Raw genomic sequence first — 17248 nt, forward strand, 5'->3', positions numbered from 1 at the left:
GTTTTGGGTCATTGTCCATCTGTATTATGACACGCCGACCAATCAGTTCGGCTGCATCTGGCTGGATTTGATCACACAGCTTGTCTCTGAAAACCACAGAATTCATCTGTCCTGTGTCACATCATCAATAAACACTAGGGACCCAGTGCCACTGGCAGCCATGCATGCCCAAGCCATCACACAGCCTCCGCTGTGTTTTACAGATGATGTGGTATACTTTGGATCATGAGCTGTACCATGCCTTCGCCATACTTTTTTCTTTCCATCGGTCTGGTAGAGGTTTATTTTGGTTTCATCTGTCCAAAGAATGTTCTTCCAGAAGTGTGCTGGTTTTTTAAGATGTTTTTTAGCAAAGTCCAATCTAGTCTTCTTATTCTTAAGGCTTATGAGTGGCTTGCACCGTGCAATGAACCCTCTGTATTTACTTTTATGCAGTCTTCTCTTTGTTGTAGATTTGGATATTGATACTCCAATATCCTGGAGAGTGTTGTTCACTTGGTTTCTCTTCATCATAGTAATTATTCTGCGATCATCCACCACTGCTGTCTTCCGTAAGTGTCCAAGGCTTTTTGCATTGTTGAGGTCACCAGTGTTTTCTTTCTCAGGATGTACCAAACTGCAGATTTTGCCACTCCTAATAGTGTAGCAATTACTCAGATAGGTGTTTTCTGTTTTCGCAGATGAAGGATGGCTTGTTTCACCTGCATAGAGAGCTCCTTTGACTGCATGTTTACTTCTCAGCAAAATCTTCAAAATGCAAGCACCACACCTCAATTCAACTCTACGCCTTTTATGTGCTTAATTAAGAATGAAATAATGAAGGAATTGCCCACACCTGCCCATGAAACAGCCTTCGAGTCAATTGTCTAATTACTTTTGGTCCCTTTAAAAACAAGGTGCCACATGTAAAGTAGTTGAAACTCCTAAACCCTTCATCCAATTTTAATGTGGATACCCTCAAATGAAATCTAAAAGTCTGGACTTTATGTCCATGTCCATTATATAACTATAACTTGAATATGTTTTAGTAAACAGGTAATAAAAACAAAATTTGTGTCAGTGTCCAAATATATATGGACCTAACTATATCTGAAAACCTTTACAATCATCAGAGTAGCCAGCTACAACAGCTATGCAGACCCTGCTGCAGACACCCATCCCCTGGATAGATTACATCCAGACTTACACATAAAAGCCAGAATTTTCACCAAGTGGACACCTACTGCCACAACTTACAGCTGTTAACCAGAAGTCCAGGGGAGAGAAATCAGCAAGATAGAATACCAGAGGTGCCATTATTAGCTACTTTGCCAGCTTCCATACCTCATCATCTGGGGAGAGAAATTGTACTGTTTACAACTACTGCTGGATGTACTACAACTCCTATTTTACACTTAGTAAAGAGGAAATGTTATTGTTCTACTACTGACCTGATTCTTTACACCACCTTTTCAATGCACTGATCCCCAGGGAGCAACTGCCTGAGGGAGTACACTGTGACAAATCATCTCATCAGGGCAACTACCACTCCCATCCTCTGCACTGGCTTCTCAGGGGCTCGCTGCACATATATTATCAGTACTGGCCATCTTCTTTAAGAAGACAACCTCTAGAAGACCACTTTTTAATGCGGTTTTGCATGGTTGTCTCAGAGGGTTTACTTTACTTCTTTGTATCACCTTTTCCTTTATTCTGTATGCATGATATTATTGTCATTCATGTTTTATGTTTTGTTTTGCTTTATGACCTGAGCAAACTCAATCTGTAATGAGTGTTTTTGTTTTCTATGCCAAGTCTTAACCCCATAAGGACCAGTGCCGTACATGTACGGCGCTGGTGGACGTGATTTAAGGACCAACGCCGTACATGTACGGCGGGCTGATCAGTCGGGTGCAGGAGCTGTGCCCGCCCGTTCAGCGGTAGGGGTCCGGCAGTCACTGATAGCCAGACCCCTGCTGTATGCGCCGGCATTGATGAAAACACAGATGCCGGCGCATTAACCCTCGCACTGCCGCGGTCAGCGCTTATTGCGGCACGTGTGGGGTGGCCATCCGGTCCCCACGCTGCTTTCACAGGGACCCGATGGCAGGGAAGGCAGCCCGATGCCTTCCTTAGGCATCGTGGCTGCCTTCTGTGACAGCCTGTGAGATCCAGCATCGTCATCTCATCCCGCCAAAATAATACCCTACCTAAGACAGTCGCCAAAAAATAAAATAAAAACTATGGCTCTCAGACTATGGAGACACTAAAACATGATTTTTTTTGTTTCAAAAATTATATTATTGTGTAAAAAAATATTAAAAAAAGTATACATAATAGGTATTGCCACATCCGTAACGACCTGCTCTATAAAAATATCACATGACATCCGGTTAAGGTCGTAAAAAATAAAATAAAAACTGCTAAAAAAACTATTTTTGTCACCTTACATTACAAAAAGTGTAATCGCAAGTGATCAAAAACTCATATGCACCCTAAAATAGTGCAAATCAAACCGTCATCTCATCCCGCAAAAATTATACCCTACCTAAGACAATCGCCCAAAAAATAAAAAAAACTGGCTCTCAGACTATGGAGACACTAAAACATGATTTTTTTTTTGTTTCAAAAATGATATTGTATAAAACTTAAATAAATAAAAAAAGTACCGTATACATATTAGGTATTGCCACGTAACGACCTGCTCTATAAAAATATCACATGACCAACCTCTCAAAAATCACCCAAAAAATAAAAAAAACTATGGCTCTCAGAACATGGAGACTTTAAAACATGATTTTTTTTGTTTCAAAAATGCTGTTTTTGTGTAAAACTTAAATAAAAAAGTACACATACATATTAGGAATCGCCGCGTCCGTTAGAACCTGCTGTATAAAAATATCACATGACCTAACCCCTCAGGTGAATACCGTAAAAAAAAAAAAAAAACTGTGTAAGAAAAGCTATTTTTTGTAACCTTACATCACAAAAAGTATAATCACCCCAAAGTCATATGCACCCCAAAATCCTACCAATCAAACCGTCATCTCATCCCGCAAAAAATGAGCCCCAACCCAGGACAATCGCCCAAAAAATAAAATAACCTATGGCTCTCAGAATATGGAGACACTAAAACATGATTTTTGTTGTTTCAAACATGCTGTTATTGTGTAAAACTTAAATTAATAAAAGTATAAATATTAGGTATCGCCGTGTCTATAAGAACCTGCTGTATAAAAATATCACATGACCTAACCCCTCAGATGAACTCACCTTACATCACAAAAAGTGTAATACCAAGCGATCAAAAAGTCATATGCACCCTAAAATAGTACCAATCAAACCGTCATCTCATACCGACAAAAAATGAGCCCCTACATAAGACCTTCACCCAAAAAATAAAAAAAAACTATGGCTTTCAGAATATGGAGACACAAAAATGTATCTTTTTTTTAAAAAATGCTTTATTATGTCAAACTTAAACAAACAACCAAAAAAGTTGTCATATTGTCGAGTCCGTAAAAATCGGCTCTATAAAAATACCACATGATCTAACCTGTCAGATGAACATTGTAAATAACAAAAAATAAAAACGGTGCCTAAACAGCTATTTTTTGTTACCTTGCCTCACAAAAAGTTTAATATAGAGCAACCAAAAATCATATGTACCCTAAAATAGTACCAACAAAACTGCCACCTTATCCTGTAGTTTCCAAAATGGGGTCATTTTTGGGGGAGTTTCTACTCTAGGGGTGCATAGGGGGGTCTTGAATGTGACATGGCAACTTAAAATTATCCCAGTGAAATCTGCCTTCCAAAATCCATATGGCGTTTTTTTCCTTCTGCGCCCTGCCGTGTGCCCGTACAGCAGTTTACGTATATGGGGTGTTTCTATAAACTACAGAACCAGGGCAATAAATATTGAGTTTTGTTTGGCTGTTAACCCTTGCTTTGTTACTAGAAAGAAAATGATTAAAATGGAAAATCTGCCAAAAAAGTGAAATTCAGAAATGTCTTCTCCATTTTCCATTAATTCTTGTGGATCACCTAAAGGGTTAACAGAGTTTGTAAAATCTGTTTTGAATACCTTGAGATGTGTAGTTTCTAAAACGGGGTAACTTTTTTGAAGTTTATACTCTAGGGGTGCATCAGGGGTCTTCAAATGTGACACGGTAGTTTAAACTTATCCCAGTGAAATCTGCCTTCCAAAAACCAAATGGCGTTCCTTTCCTCCTGCGCCCTGACGTGTGCCCGTACAGCAGTTTACGACCACATATGGGGTGTTTCTGTAAACTACAGAATTAGGGCAATAAAATTGAGTTTTGTTGGGCTGTTAACCCTTGTTTTGTTACTGGAAAAAAAAAATTTAAATGGAAAATCTGCCCAAAAAGTGAAATTCTGAAAATTCATCCACCTTTTCCTTTAATTCTTGTGGAACACCTAAAGGGTTAAGAAAGTTAGTAAAATTAGTTTTGAATACCTTGAGGGGTGTAGTTTCTAAAATAGGGACATTTATGGGGGGTTTCCACTATGTAAGCCTCACAAAGTAACTTCAGATCTGATCTGGTCGTTAAAAAGTGGGTTTTGGAAATTTTCTGTAAAATTTCAAGATTTGCTTCTAAACTTCTAAGCCTTCTAACGTCCCAAAAAAAGAAATTTAATTTACAAAATGATCCAAACATAAAGTAGAGATATGGGAAATGTAAAGTAATAACTATTTTGGGAGGTATCACTATTTGTTTTAAAAGCAGAGAAATAGAAATTTTGAAAATTGCTAATTTTTCCACATTTTTGGTAAATTTGGTATTTTTTTTATAAATAAAAATAAATATTTTGACTCAAATTTACCACTGTCATGAAGTACAATATGTGATGAGAAAACCATCTCAGAATGGCTTGGATAAGTAAAAGCTTTTTAAAGTTATCACCACATAAAGTGAAAAATCGCCTGGTCCTTAAGGTGAAAAATGGCAGGATCCTGAAGGGGTTAATAGTCTGAAAGTAGAAAACATATGAGGAAAAAAACAGCTGGAAAATGTGGCAAACATAAGCCAGACAAAGTCTCTTTTATCCTGGAGCAGATTAAGCACTGCTGTACAATGTCATTTATGTGTTGTAACTAGAAGCCTGAGTTTCTGGTTTTTATGTCATATGTTGGAGGGTTCATAGGAGTTTAGGAGTAAATTGTGATTATAGGTTGCTGTTTTATGTGAGTATACAGATTGATCAGCGAAACTGACACTTGTCATGAATTTGCAGGGACCATCACCAGTCTGCAAGGTCTATACAGTGCTGTGGAGTAGTGATGGACGAACATCTGCCGGGACGGTTCGCGAACACGATCAAATGTTCGCGAACCGCAAGTTCGCGCGGGTCCCATTCATTTTAATGGCAGGCGAACCTGAAAAACCTTCAGCTCATATTTGCAGCCAAGAAATAAATACTAGAAGTGCACAAATAGTCCCACAACATGGACAGTGACATACCAGATGTATTATTCGAATTTGCGATCTCCATTCATTTTTTTTTTTCAATGCGAAATATCGGCAATTACATTTTTGCGCATGCGCAAATGCACTATACAGTACCGAAATGCACTTTAAAGAAAGTATATTGGTATACGACACCCCGCTTCAATCAGTTTTTTTGGGGGGGGACTGGTATAGCACACCAGTAGAAATTGTTTGTTCCAATAACGCTTGTCCCTCTATATACCTGCAGTATCGCAGCAGAACCGCACACGACTGCCGCACAATACAAATGCACTATAATATACTTTCTAACATAGAAAGTATATTGTAACATTGTACAAGGAAGGCAATCCATTAGAATATACATGAAGATAAAATGTAACCTTTAATAATTTTATGAATGAAAAAAGGGGGGTTGTCCAGCCTTTCTTTGAGAAGTTCCAATAGCACTTTATTTAGTATCAAAATTTAAAAACATCCAGGTACAGATAATATTGGTCTACGCGTTTCAGGCAACAAAACAGTTACAGCCCTTACTCATGACCATTGAACAATCAGTTCAACAACTCATGACCAACAGTTCAATGGTCATGAGTAAGGGCTGTAGCTGTTTTGTTGCCTGAAACGCGTAGACCAATATTATCTGTACCTGGATGTTTTTAAATTTTGATACTAAATAAAGTGCTATTGGAACTTCTCAAAGAAAGGCTGGACAACCCCCCTTTTTTCATTCATACAAACCCTGCTTCCAGTCTGGATGAGGAAGCGGTCCGTGCCTCCATGATTGAAGTCTCCAGACAGGTGAGAGCTGCTCTGACTACCTTTGAATAGACTTTAATAATTTTACTATGAGGGTCCATTCACACGTCCGTAAGTGTTTTGCAGGTATGTCCTACCACAATCCGGGGGGTTCCAGTGCACATCCATGAATCCAGGAGGGAAAGCAAAACACATCCATCCCTGGGCTAGATGATGATGTGGTATTGAAGAACTGTCCCTGATATTGTCCTACAGGGGGGTGCTATTCTGGCCCTGATAGCCTAACCACAGACCACCTGCCCTGATAAGAGCGACCTCGTCCGGAACCTTACCCTATATAAAAATGGCCCTAGTAAGCCCCTAGCCCCTGAATTCCAGGTGATCACTATATAGATCTATGTGTTTTTGACTCATTATAAAAGTATATTATAAGTATATCGCACCCCTCCGTGTATCACACCTATCGATAGCACACCTATACTAGTGCTTAAAATGACTTTTCGTGTCCCTAACAGCCTGTCCCTGCTCCACACAGCAACCTCTCCCTACACTGGCAAAACACTGAATGTAAAATGGCGGCCAGATCAGGTTTATTTATAAGGTAGGGGGTATGTCCATGTGCTGAAACGTCTCAATTGGCTGTCCTGTACCACCTGATGGATGTGTCATGGGTCAAAGTTCTTCACAATGTAAAAGAATATGGCGGGCGCGAATTTCTCCATATGTTCGCATGTTCGGCGAATCGCAAACACCGCAAAGTTTGCAGCGACAACGACCGCCGGGCGAACCGCAAGGCCATCTCTACTCTGGAACTATTATGTGTAATTTCCCTGCACATCATTATTTTATATGTCACTTAATATGTAGGCAGTGATGCTTCTGAAGAGTCATGTTTAAAGAGGACCTTTCATGGGTCCAGACATTCTGAAATAACTAGCAGGTTATGTAGGGCATAGTGCAGGGATGTGATAGTGACAGCTCTTTGGATCTCATTTTGAGAGTTGACAGCAACAAATTCCAAAAGGCAAATAGCACACTTGAAATGAACTCTGGACCTTTTATCTGCTCATTGTAATTGGAATAATGAGGGAATAACACACACCTGGCCATGGAACAGCTGAGAAACCAATTGTCCCATTACTTTTGGCCCCTTAACACCGTTCACCTGATTTGGATGTAAATACCCTCAAATTAAAGCTGACAGTCTGCAGATAAAGCACATCTTGTTTGTTTAATTTCAAATCCATTGTGGTGGTGTATAGAGCCAAAAATGTTAGAATTAACATAGTAACATAGTACATAAGGCCGAAAAAAGACATTTGTCCATCCAGTTCGGCCTGTTATCCTGCAAGTTGATCCAGAGGAAGGCAAAAAACCCTGTGAGGTAGAAGCCAATTTTCTCCACTTTAGGGGAATAAAAAATTCCTTCCCGACTCCAATCAGGCAATCAGAATAACTCCCTGGATCAACGACCCCTCTCCAGTAGCTATAGCCTGTAATATTATTACGCTCCAGAAATACATCCAGGCCCCTCTTGAATTCCTTTATTGTACTCACCATCACCACCTCCTCAGGCAGAGAGTTCCATAGTCTCACTGCTCTTACCGTAAAGAATCCTCTTCTATGTTTGTGTACAAACCTTCTTTCCTCCAGACGCAGAGGATGTCCCCTCGTCACAGTCACAGTCCTGGGGATAAATAGCTGATGGGATAGATCTCTGTACTGACCCCTGATATATTTATACATAGTAATTAGATCTCCCCTCAGTCGTCTTTTTTCTAAAGTGAATAACCCTAATTTTGATAATATTTCAGGGTACCATAGTTTCCCCCATTCCAGTTATTACTTTAGTTGCCCTCCTCTGAACCCTCTCCAGCTCTGCTATGTCTGCCTTGTTCACTGGAGCCCAGAACTGTACACAGTACTCCATGTGTGGTCTGACTAGCGATTTGTAAAGTAGTAGGACTATGTTCTTATCATGGGAATCTATGCCCCTTCTGATGCAACCCATTATCTTGTTGGCCTTGGCAGCAGCTGCCTGACACTGGTTTTTGCTGCTTAGTTTGCTGTTTATTAAAATTCCTAGATCCTTTTTCATGTCAGTGTTACCGAGTGTTTTACCATTTAGTATGTACGGGTGACTTGCATTATTCCTTCCCATGTGCATAACTTTACATTTGTCAGTGTCAAACCTCATCTGCCACTTATCTGCCCAAGCCTCCAATCTATCCAGATCCCTCTGTAGTAGTATACTGTCCTCATCAGTGTTAATTACTTTACACAGTTTAGTGTCATCTGCGAAAATTGATACTTTACTATGCAAGCCTTCTACAAGATGATTAATAAATATATTGAAGAGAATAGGGCCCAATACTGACCCCTGAGGTACTCCATTAGTGACAGTGACCCTATCTGAGTATGTACCGTTAATAACCACCCTCTGTTTTCTATCACTCAGCCAGTTACTTACCCACATACAGATGTTTTCTCCCAGTCCGAGCATTCTCATTTTATATACTAACCTTTTATGTGGTACAGTGTCAAATGCTTTGGAGAAGTCCAGATATACGACATCCATTGATTCGCCGCTGTCAAGTCTAGAACTTACCTCCTCATAGAAACTGATTAAATTAGTCTGACATGACCGATCCCTCACGAAGCCATGCTGATATGGCGTTATTTGCTTATTTCCGTTGAGATGCTCTAATATAGCATCTCTCAGAAAACCTTCAAACAGTTTACCCACAACAGATGTTAAACTTACCGGCCTATAGTTTCCAGGCTCTGTTTTTGGCCCCTTTTTGAATATTGGCACCACATATGCCATGCGCCAATCCTGTGGGACATTCCCTGTCAGTATATTGTGTCGATGTCCCAATATTTAGGGACCTGACTGTATTTATACATAGTTATTAGATCTCCCCTCAATCGTCTTTTTTCTAATTTTGATGATCTTTCTGGGTACTTTAGTCCTTCCATTCCAGTTATTACTTTAGTCACCCAACCACTGCACCTGCCATTCTGTTATATCTGTAGTCTACATGAGTGTTCGTACCTGTTCCTGAAGGCACTTTGCTCTTCTGACCTCAGTTGCAATGCCATTTACACTGACCAGCCATAACATTAAGTGAATAATATTGATTATATCATGAAAATGGCAGCTGGGTGGAATATCTAGTATTGGGCATCAAGTGAACGGGCAGTTCTTGAAGATTATGTGTTTGAAGCAAGAAAAAGGTTGAGTTAAGGATCACAATGACTTTGACAAGGACCAAATTTTGATGGTTAGAAAACAGGTTCAGGGCATCTCCAAACGGCAGGTGTTCTAGGGTGATCCTGGTATAGAGCAGCTAGTACCTACTAAAAGTGGTTCAAGGAAGGACAGCCAATGAACCGGCAACAGCGTCATGGGCGTCCAAGGCTCTTTGGTGTGCCTCTGGTCCAGTCCCACAGAAGACCAAAAATTGCTAGAATAGTTACTGCTGGCTCTGATAGAAACACCCAGGCAGTGAGCAGAAGTAAAATTAGTCTGCAAAACTATTGTGCAGGTGTTTTGAAAGTGTATCAAGCGGAAGAAAATGGAAAATTCTGTAATATGTAATAATTCTGAGAGAATTACCTAATGGAGTTTTCTTTCACATATGTGGTACAGCCTTTCGACATGCTGTTCCGGCATAGAATGCCGGGAATCGGACGGACCAGAACTGCTGCATGCAACATCTTTTTTTTCCTGGTTGAATCCCAGCATATTTGCCAGGTAGCAGCCAGATCTCCACCGGACCTTATTATAGTTAATGGAGACAGCGGGCATTCCAGTATTGTCCGGCAATGCCAGATCCAGAGGACTGTGGAAGGCTGTTCTCTGCCATAACAGCCTGCCGGATATATTACCGCATATGGACTTATATCTTTTTTCAACCATATCAACTATGTAAACATGTAATATGTGAAACTAGCCTTAGGTTGGTCTTCATTTTTTTCAAAGAGTAAAGCTAGGAACCAGCGCAAAGATGCCCCAGGCCACAATAACTGCGACATTAGCAAAGTAGGCCGAGATGACTGTCCCGATGGTCCTGCCAACCTTCTCTTCTGCAACCAGTGAGGAGGGTTAGCTTGAGCTAGGATCTGTTGTCACCTGTGACGGGTGGTGGTGATTAATTATGCACATCCCTGCCTGAACAGCTGTTACAGTAAGTGACCACACTATTTCCTCAATCTTTAAAACAAGCCGCTAGCTGATTATTTTACACTGTCAGCCAACACATGCTCTTCTTCTAAAACATACTCAAATTTCCATTACAAACGCATTCTGTTTATTTCCTCAGCTAGTAAGATATACGGAAATATAATGCACCCAAACAGCCCTGCATCTGTCTAAACAGGCGTTTGTCCTGATTTCTATTAAAAATAATTGTCCTGCCTGTGTCCTCATAAAAACTGCCTTGTGTACTTTGTATTTGGTGGAAAGAAAACCTCTTAAGACAAATATAAAACTGTCATTCTTATGTAGATTAAAGTTCTTGCATTTCAAAAGCATTAGGTAAAGAGTAGAGTCTTGATAGAGTATGCTAGTAGTGCTTTATCAAAGCGTATTGACATTGTGCATTAAAGTGGCGTGTCTTAATGGGGGCTCGGTGCATTCTTGAGAATTCGTTTCATTGTGTAAGACACACACACCTGGCTCAACATGCAGGGGCCGCAGCGTCATCAAATCATAGTATGCCTGCGTAGGTCACGCTAACAGGCCCAACTAGAGGGCTGTATGTTTTGGCAATGATTCAATCAAACCAAGTCTGTCTCACGCGACCCTCCTCTAGTTATGGGAATTCAGTACTTCAGTATGAAGTACTATTACTGGCTTATAGTAGCACATTTTCTCCTCTTCTTGCTACCCGTGCCAGATAGTCTGGAAAGAGACATTTATAACAGGGTGTGGTTGTCTTTCATCACTTTGTGGCTTTTAAGTTGAGGTCTTTGATTTCTTTAGAAGCTGAAATTCAGCTGAGGATTTGTACTTGGATTTTATAAGCCAGGTCTGGGCTATGGGCCGATTTCGCAATGAATCAGACTGCAAAACAATAATTTCAGTATTCTTTTTTTCCCTACCTTGTGCTTTATTACATTTCTGACACTAGGCAAGTTTCCTACAGACTTATTTTCCTGTCTTGTTACAGTACATTAACAGCCACCTCATGGGTTTAATGTGAATTATTCACCAGTGTATTATGTCCAGACTGTACATTCTGTACTGTGTCCATGTGCGGGGCAGATGTACAGTGCAGACCAACAGAGGGTGGCCCCGTGAATTCTTCTATTGTGTTCCTAATTGTTCTTTATTTTCAATCCCCAAAACTGCCCAACCGGATTATTAACAGCTGCATACACAGGGATTTAGCTGAATATAATATTAGCACATGCAGTATGTCTCAGCTTTAAGGTACAATTTTTTCTGAGATACTCGACAAAGGGCCAAGGTATAAGATGTGCAATTTTTTGCCAAAATTAAGCCACAATTCAGGTGTAAAAATCTGTTTCAAAGTAAGAAGAGAACACATTTGGCATGTAACAGACTTGTGATGCCGAAAGAACATGGTGGTTTTGGGCTCCTCGACCCCCTGACTTATTTTCAAGCAGTCCATCTAAAACGCTGGCTCTAATTAAATGTCACAAATAGCCATATTCTAGATATTGAGCATGATTTGGCATGTATATCCCTACAACAACTTACAGGTCTGTGGGGCCTGATAACCTCCGCTTCCATATGTAACTCTCTTCTCAAAGGGACTATGTCCATGATCCAAACTACTACTGGAGACCATGGCCTCCTCGGTGCTCCCTCTCCTCTCATCCCAGCTCAATTGTTTCCATTCCTCTTACGCCCAGAAGTCAGGAACTCATCCCCAGTCTGGAATAGATTCAAAGGTCAGGCACTCAAATCTTTTTTTGGCTGATATAGTAGAACCCAGTGGTGTACTACAGCCTAGATCTTTTTCCCATACTACCAATTTCTTGGATACAGCTGAAATCCTGTTCTCATGTAAAGTACTGGTGCGGAGGAGGGCAGACATAGGGGATCACACTTGGTTTGAAAAGTTACTCACCCGAGATAGTCTCCCTCGTAAGCTGATCTCCATACTATATAACTCTCTCTTGGCCACTCAGAGTAGAGGGACATCTGCCTATATCTTAAAGTGGTCCGAGGAACTTAACCAATCCTTTTCAGAGATAGAAGTTTTGCACATTCATCTTTGCTCTCATGGTTTCTCTAGGTGTGTGCGAATTCAGGAGCACTCATATAAAGTGATGTTGTATTGGCATTATATTCCTAAATAATTGTATTTACTAGGCCTGCGGCCCTCAGACCTGTTCTGGAGGTGCAAAGATAAGGAAGGTACCCTGAGTCACATCTTTTGGTTTTGCCCGACGATATTGAGTTTTTGGGAAATGGTGTTGAGGGAGGTTAATTTGATTACCTCTGCTAATATTAAGCTAATATTAAGCTAACTCCAGCTTTATTACGGCTTCCAAACGATACTTGGCGCCCGGCTAAAGGTGACCTTGCTACCCACTTAATACAAGCGGCACGGTTATTGATATCCCTAAGATGGCTGAGTAAAGACCCTCCTACTTTTGAACAATGGGTCGATAAGATAGACCAGATATGTCACCTTGAAGAACTGGCTGGGTGGGAAGCCAGGAACCACCAGTGCCAGTGGTATATAGACTTTGGGGTCCCTGGAAGCAATATCGAGAACTAAGAACTAATAATGTGCTGTAGACCCTCCACCTATTATTCAGGCATCTATATTTCTCAGATCCTATTGATTATGCCTTCCTACTTATGGAACACTTTGCAAACCAGGGTCTACAATCTAGCATGCCACCCTATCCTGGTCACAGATTTACACAGCTGTCTAGATTGAAAACTGTCAGCTGTATGAACCCCCTCCCCTTTTCTCACCTTGCTTTTATTTATCCCCCCCCTCGTTTTTGGTCTCAGAGCCGGAGGCTGTGTCACTCGGTGCTGCACGTGTGGCTTCTCCAGCGTGCAGCACAATCCCCTGTTCCTCCCAGGCTGCAGGAAACGCTAAATGTATGGGCGCCCTGTAGCTAGTAGATGATATACTCTGCTCCTGATGAAAGGCTGCTCTATTAGGGTAGCACAGAAACGCCTTGAGTAGATGCTACATTAGGCAGGGATCAATTACTATTCTCAGGTCATTGAGCTAGACAACAATATTGGGGCATGATCGGTGGCTACAATTGCATATCAGACCAATCAAACTCCCTTCTTGTCAGAATACATTGCCTTTAGCTCTGAAGGACCTGCGGAGTAACCAGATACACATCAAGTGAACACTGTGTATCTGATTGTAACACTTCCAGTACCGCACACAGTTTGTTTTACTCATTGGTGACAATAGGGCTAGTGGTGGGATATTTATGCTAACAATCCACTACCCTATAGCACCTAGCCTAAATTGAACTGTTGGCGGGTAGCCACTATATTTTACTATCTATATAATAAATGTATCATTTTAAATGTCCTTCTCAGGCAGTTTATCAGTTACTTAGTATTATAAGCACGCAAACCAGTATTTACGTTAATCATTCGTCCATGAATAGTTGATATAAAGTCAGAGAAAAGTTTCTGTCCCTGCACCACATATTCGTAGCCGTGCTTTGCCACTGCCTGGCCCTGTTGGTCAAAGCAGCGAAAAAGTGCGCTGGCTACAGAAATGAGTAGAGCTTGGCTGCACAAAGAGCAATGGTGACGCCCTTACTGCACCAATTTGCATATTAAAAAGTATGATATCGAACCTCAGATCAACAAAAGAAAAACTACATTTTTATCAGGTGAACCACAGCTATGTATAGGGAGGTTGATGGTGACAATTGGTTTCAAAGTAAGTATACCGCCATGTAGGTTAGACGTCCTGAAACATACTCATACGTTTCTTGTCCACATCCAGTCCGCTAATGCTGAGCAGTGTTTCTTTTCCTTTTTTGCAGATAAAGTGTCCGGTGCCCCATGGTAGGGACCTTTCGGTTGGGTGCACCTTCACTCTGCCAGTAATGCTGCCTCCACCTCTTGTTTAAATGACAGTCCCTGAGTTTTAGAGCTGGTAGTGATGACTCAACCAGCTCTAAAAGCTCTGAAAACCTTATTTTCATAAAAATAAAAAGAAGACTTTTCTTTGGATTAGAGGACCGCATTTTCCAAGAAAAGTATGGCAGGTGTGCCCACCCTACATGGCAGTATGCTTACTTTGCAACTAATTTAGAATTTTTGGCAGACTCACGGAAGGTTAATCCACAAGTAAAAACCACAATTGTTTTCTACATATGGAAACGTGTCTGTGGTTTTTCCATTTGAGTCTCTAGGAACATTTCCTTGTCCTGTCTTTAAACACTTGGCACTAATTACATGGCTCGGAAAGACTACATCTTGCTCTGTCAAACCTAATCAATTTTTGTTGTAATTCTAAAAAGTGGCAACCAATGGGTGACATAGGGAGTGACATGGTGTTGTTTTCTTGCAGGATGTGAATCCTCGTCTGAGCTTACGTTGGAAATATCTACAGCTGTGATGGATAAAGTGTTTGCATCTTTGAGGGATCTTACCAGGATTCGTTCACACTTGAAGTTGTTCAATTCTGTTCATGTACCGGGCAGCAATATTCAACAGGTGAGGACTTAAGTAAGATTTCTTTCCAGAGGTTAGGACTCAAAGGTTTCTGCAGAGTTGGGCCTCCTGCACACGACCATATCCATTTTGCAGTCCGTGGATCTGCAAACTACAGATGTTGTCCATGTGCATCCCTCACTTTCCTTGGTCTCCATTGTAAAGATACATATTCTTGTCTGCAAAACGGACAAGAATAGGACATGCTCTATAATTTGTGGCACAGCCACAAAGATGTCGATGGCACTCAAATGACCTCTGTGTGCTGTCCACATTTTTTGCGGTCCCATAGAAATGAATGTGACCGCATTTGATCTGCAAAAATGCAGAGGATAGGTCTTAAATATCTGATCAGTGGGGGTCCAACTTCCGGAACCCCCGCTGATCAGCTGTGGAGCTACATTGAGCGCTGGGATCTCTTCCTAGACCAGTGATGTCCTATTCATCGGTCACATCTCCTAGATGCAGCTCAGTCCTATTTAAGTGAACGTGCCTGGGCTGTAATACCGAGGACAACCGCTATACAATGTATGGCACTGTGCTTGATAAACTGTGAAGAGGCTGTGGTGGTCACTGTTTAGCCTGAAGACCATACTTTTCATAGTGTTTTCACATTGATAAATCTGCTTCAATCTTTGGGTGTGAGAGAAATTTTCAAGGATTTATAAAGAGGAAAACCCATTGAAGTCAGAAGTAGGACAAAAGTTTAAAGCCCCATCACCAGTCTCCAAAGTTTAAAGGTGTATTCCTTCTCAACCATTCATGACTGAGATCAGAATAACCACTTTATGTGGTGGCCAGGGTTACAGCAACAGCTGAGCGGGCTGGGCTGTGCTGTTTCCATAACTTCTGTAGACGGGAATAGGAGCACAGTAAGCAATGCTATTTCTGTAGCTCTTAAAGGGATTCTGTCATGAGATTTGAGGCCTATAACCTAAACATATGGCCAGGTCCCTACTAATACCCTGAATCCAAAACTGACCTTATTAAATGTGCCTGTGGCTCTATTAGCATATAATACAGGTTTTTATAACCTGTCCTTCACCTACCTAATGTGTCCAAGGGGACGTTGCTTCATACAGGGTGCCCGGCTGCAGCCATCTCCGTCTGGTGCCCAGCGCCGCCTTCCCACTAGAAATCGCCGCCCTCCCTTTAAATAGTGCCGCCTTCCTCACCTCAGCCCCGCCTCCACAATTGTCCGGTCCCTCTGCCAGATCCCGCGCGTGCGCACTAGGCATAACCTAAGGGACCGGACGATTGCGGAGGCGGGGCTGAGGTGAGGAAGGCGGCACTATAGACAGGGAGGGCGGCGATTTCTAGTGGGAAGGCGGCGCTGGGCACCAGACGGAGAAGGCTGCAGCCGGGCACCCTGTATGAAGCAACGTCCCCTTGGACACATTAGATAGGTGAATGACAGGTTATAAAAACCTGTTTTATATGCTAATAGAGCCAGAGGCTCAGTTTCGGATTCAGGGTATAAGTAGGGACCTGGCCATATGTTTAGGTTATAGGCCTCAAATCTCATGACAGAATCCCTTTAAGTTATGAGAGATGGGAATATTGCTTTCCCATGATATCTGTTGGATGGACTTATTTTTTTTTTATCAAAAAATTGTTCTCTCTTACCCATTGGTGATCACCTAAATAGGCCATCTCTTCTAAAGGAGTGGACAACCCCTTTAACTCCAAAATACAAACCCCAAAAACCTAAATAAGTTAGACCACACTCTAATATACTTAGTGCCCAGTGCCAATACATTGTATGCGCCATGCTGTCCACAGAACATCCACATGGTGCTACCATCTGGACCTTCCGTGGTGGGCTGGGATCCCCATATCAACTCATGTAGATGTATTTATTGGTTTCCATTTTAGTCTCTAAATCGAACTATATACAAAATTGGAGATCCTAACTGAACAGCGTGCATGAGCGTCTATGGACAAATGGGTGGGAAGATTATTTGTCTTGGGTATGGTCAGATCTTAGCTTGCCTTTGAAGTATTAGTATATATTTTCGTGGCCGTTTCTTGTTTTTTCTGCCTAGTACATGCAAATATTTTTTTTTATTATTGCTCACATATTCAGTCAGCAGTTTCCTGCTAACTTTGTAGTCCTCAAATCCCTTGTAAATAAATGGATCTTACATGTGGAACCGGAGCTTTCTTCATGTGTGATTAAATAAACACAGAATTTAATGTTTGCATTTTCGGTATTAAATGATTCTGGGATACAAGGCGAAGGGTCTTCCTGCGTGCACATATTTTACAGTAAATTGCATGTGCAAACAGCGTAGATGGCTATCTTTCTGGATATTATGTTTCACGTCATTTTTAATGTAGGTTTTTGATGATT

At 41.3% G+C, this 17248-nt stretch overlaps 1 protein-coding gene across 1 annotated transcript in view; it reads left to right on the forward strand.

Annotated features, from left to right (window-relative positions):
• SCFD2 (sec1 family domain containing 2) overlaps positions 1-17248 on the forward strand; it is a 590379-nt gene that overhangs the window by 475691 nt on the left and 97440 nt on the right. The window contains exon 6 of the mRNA XM_040418874.1: positions 14753-14898. Coding sequence (XP_040274808.1) covers positions 14753-14898 — 146 coding nt within the window. The remainder of the gene's footprint in view (positions 1-14752; positions 14899-17248) is intronic.

This window comes from Bufo bufo, chromosome 2 (assembly GCF_905171765.1).
Source record: "Bufo bufo chromosome 2, aBufBuf1.1, whole genome shotgun sequence".
Taxonomy (NCBI): domain Eukaryota; kingdom Metazoa; phylum Chordata; class Amphibia; order Anura; family Bufonidae; genus Bufo; species Bufo bufo.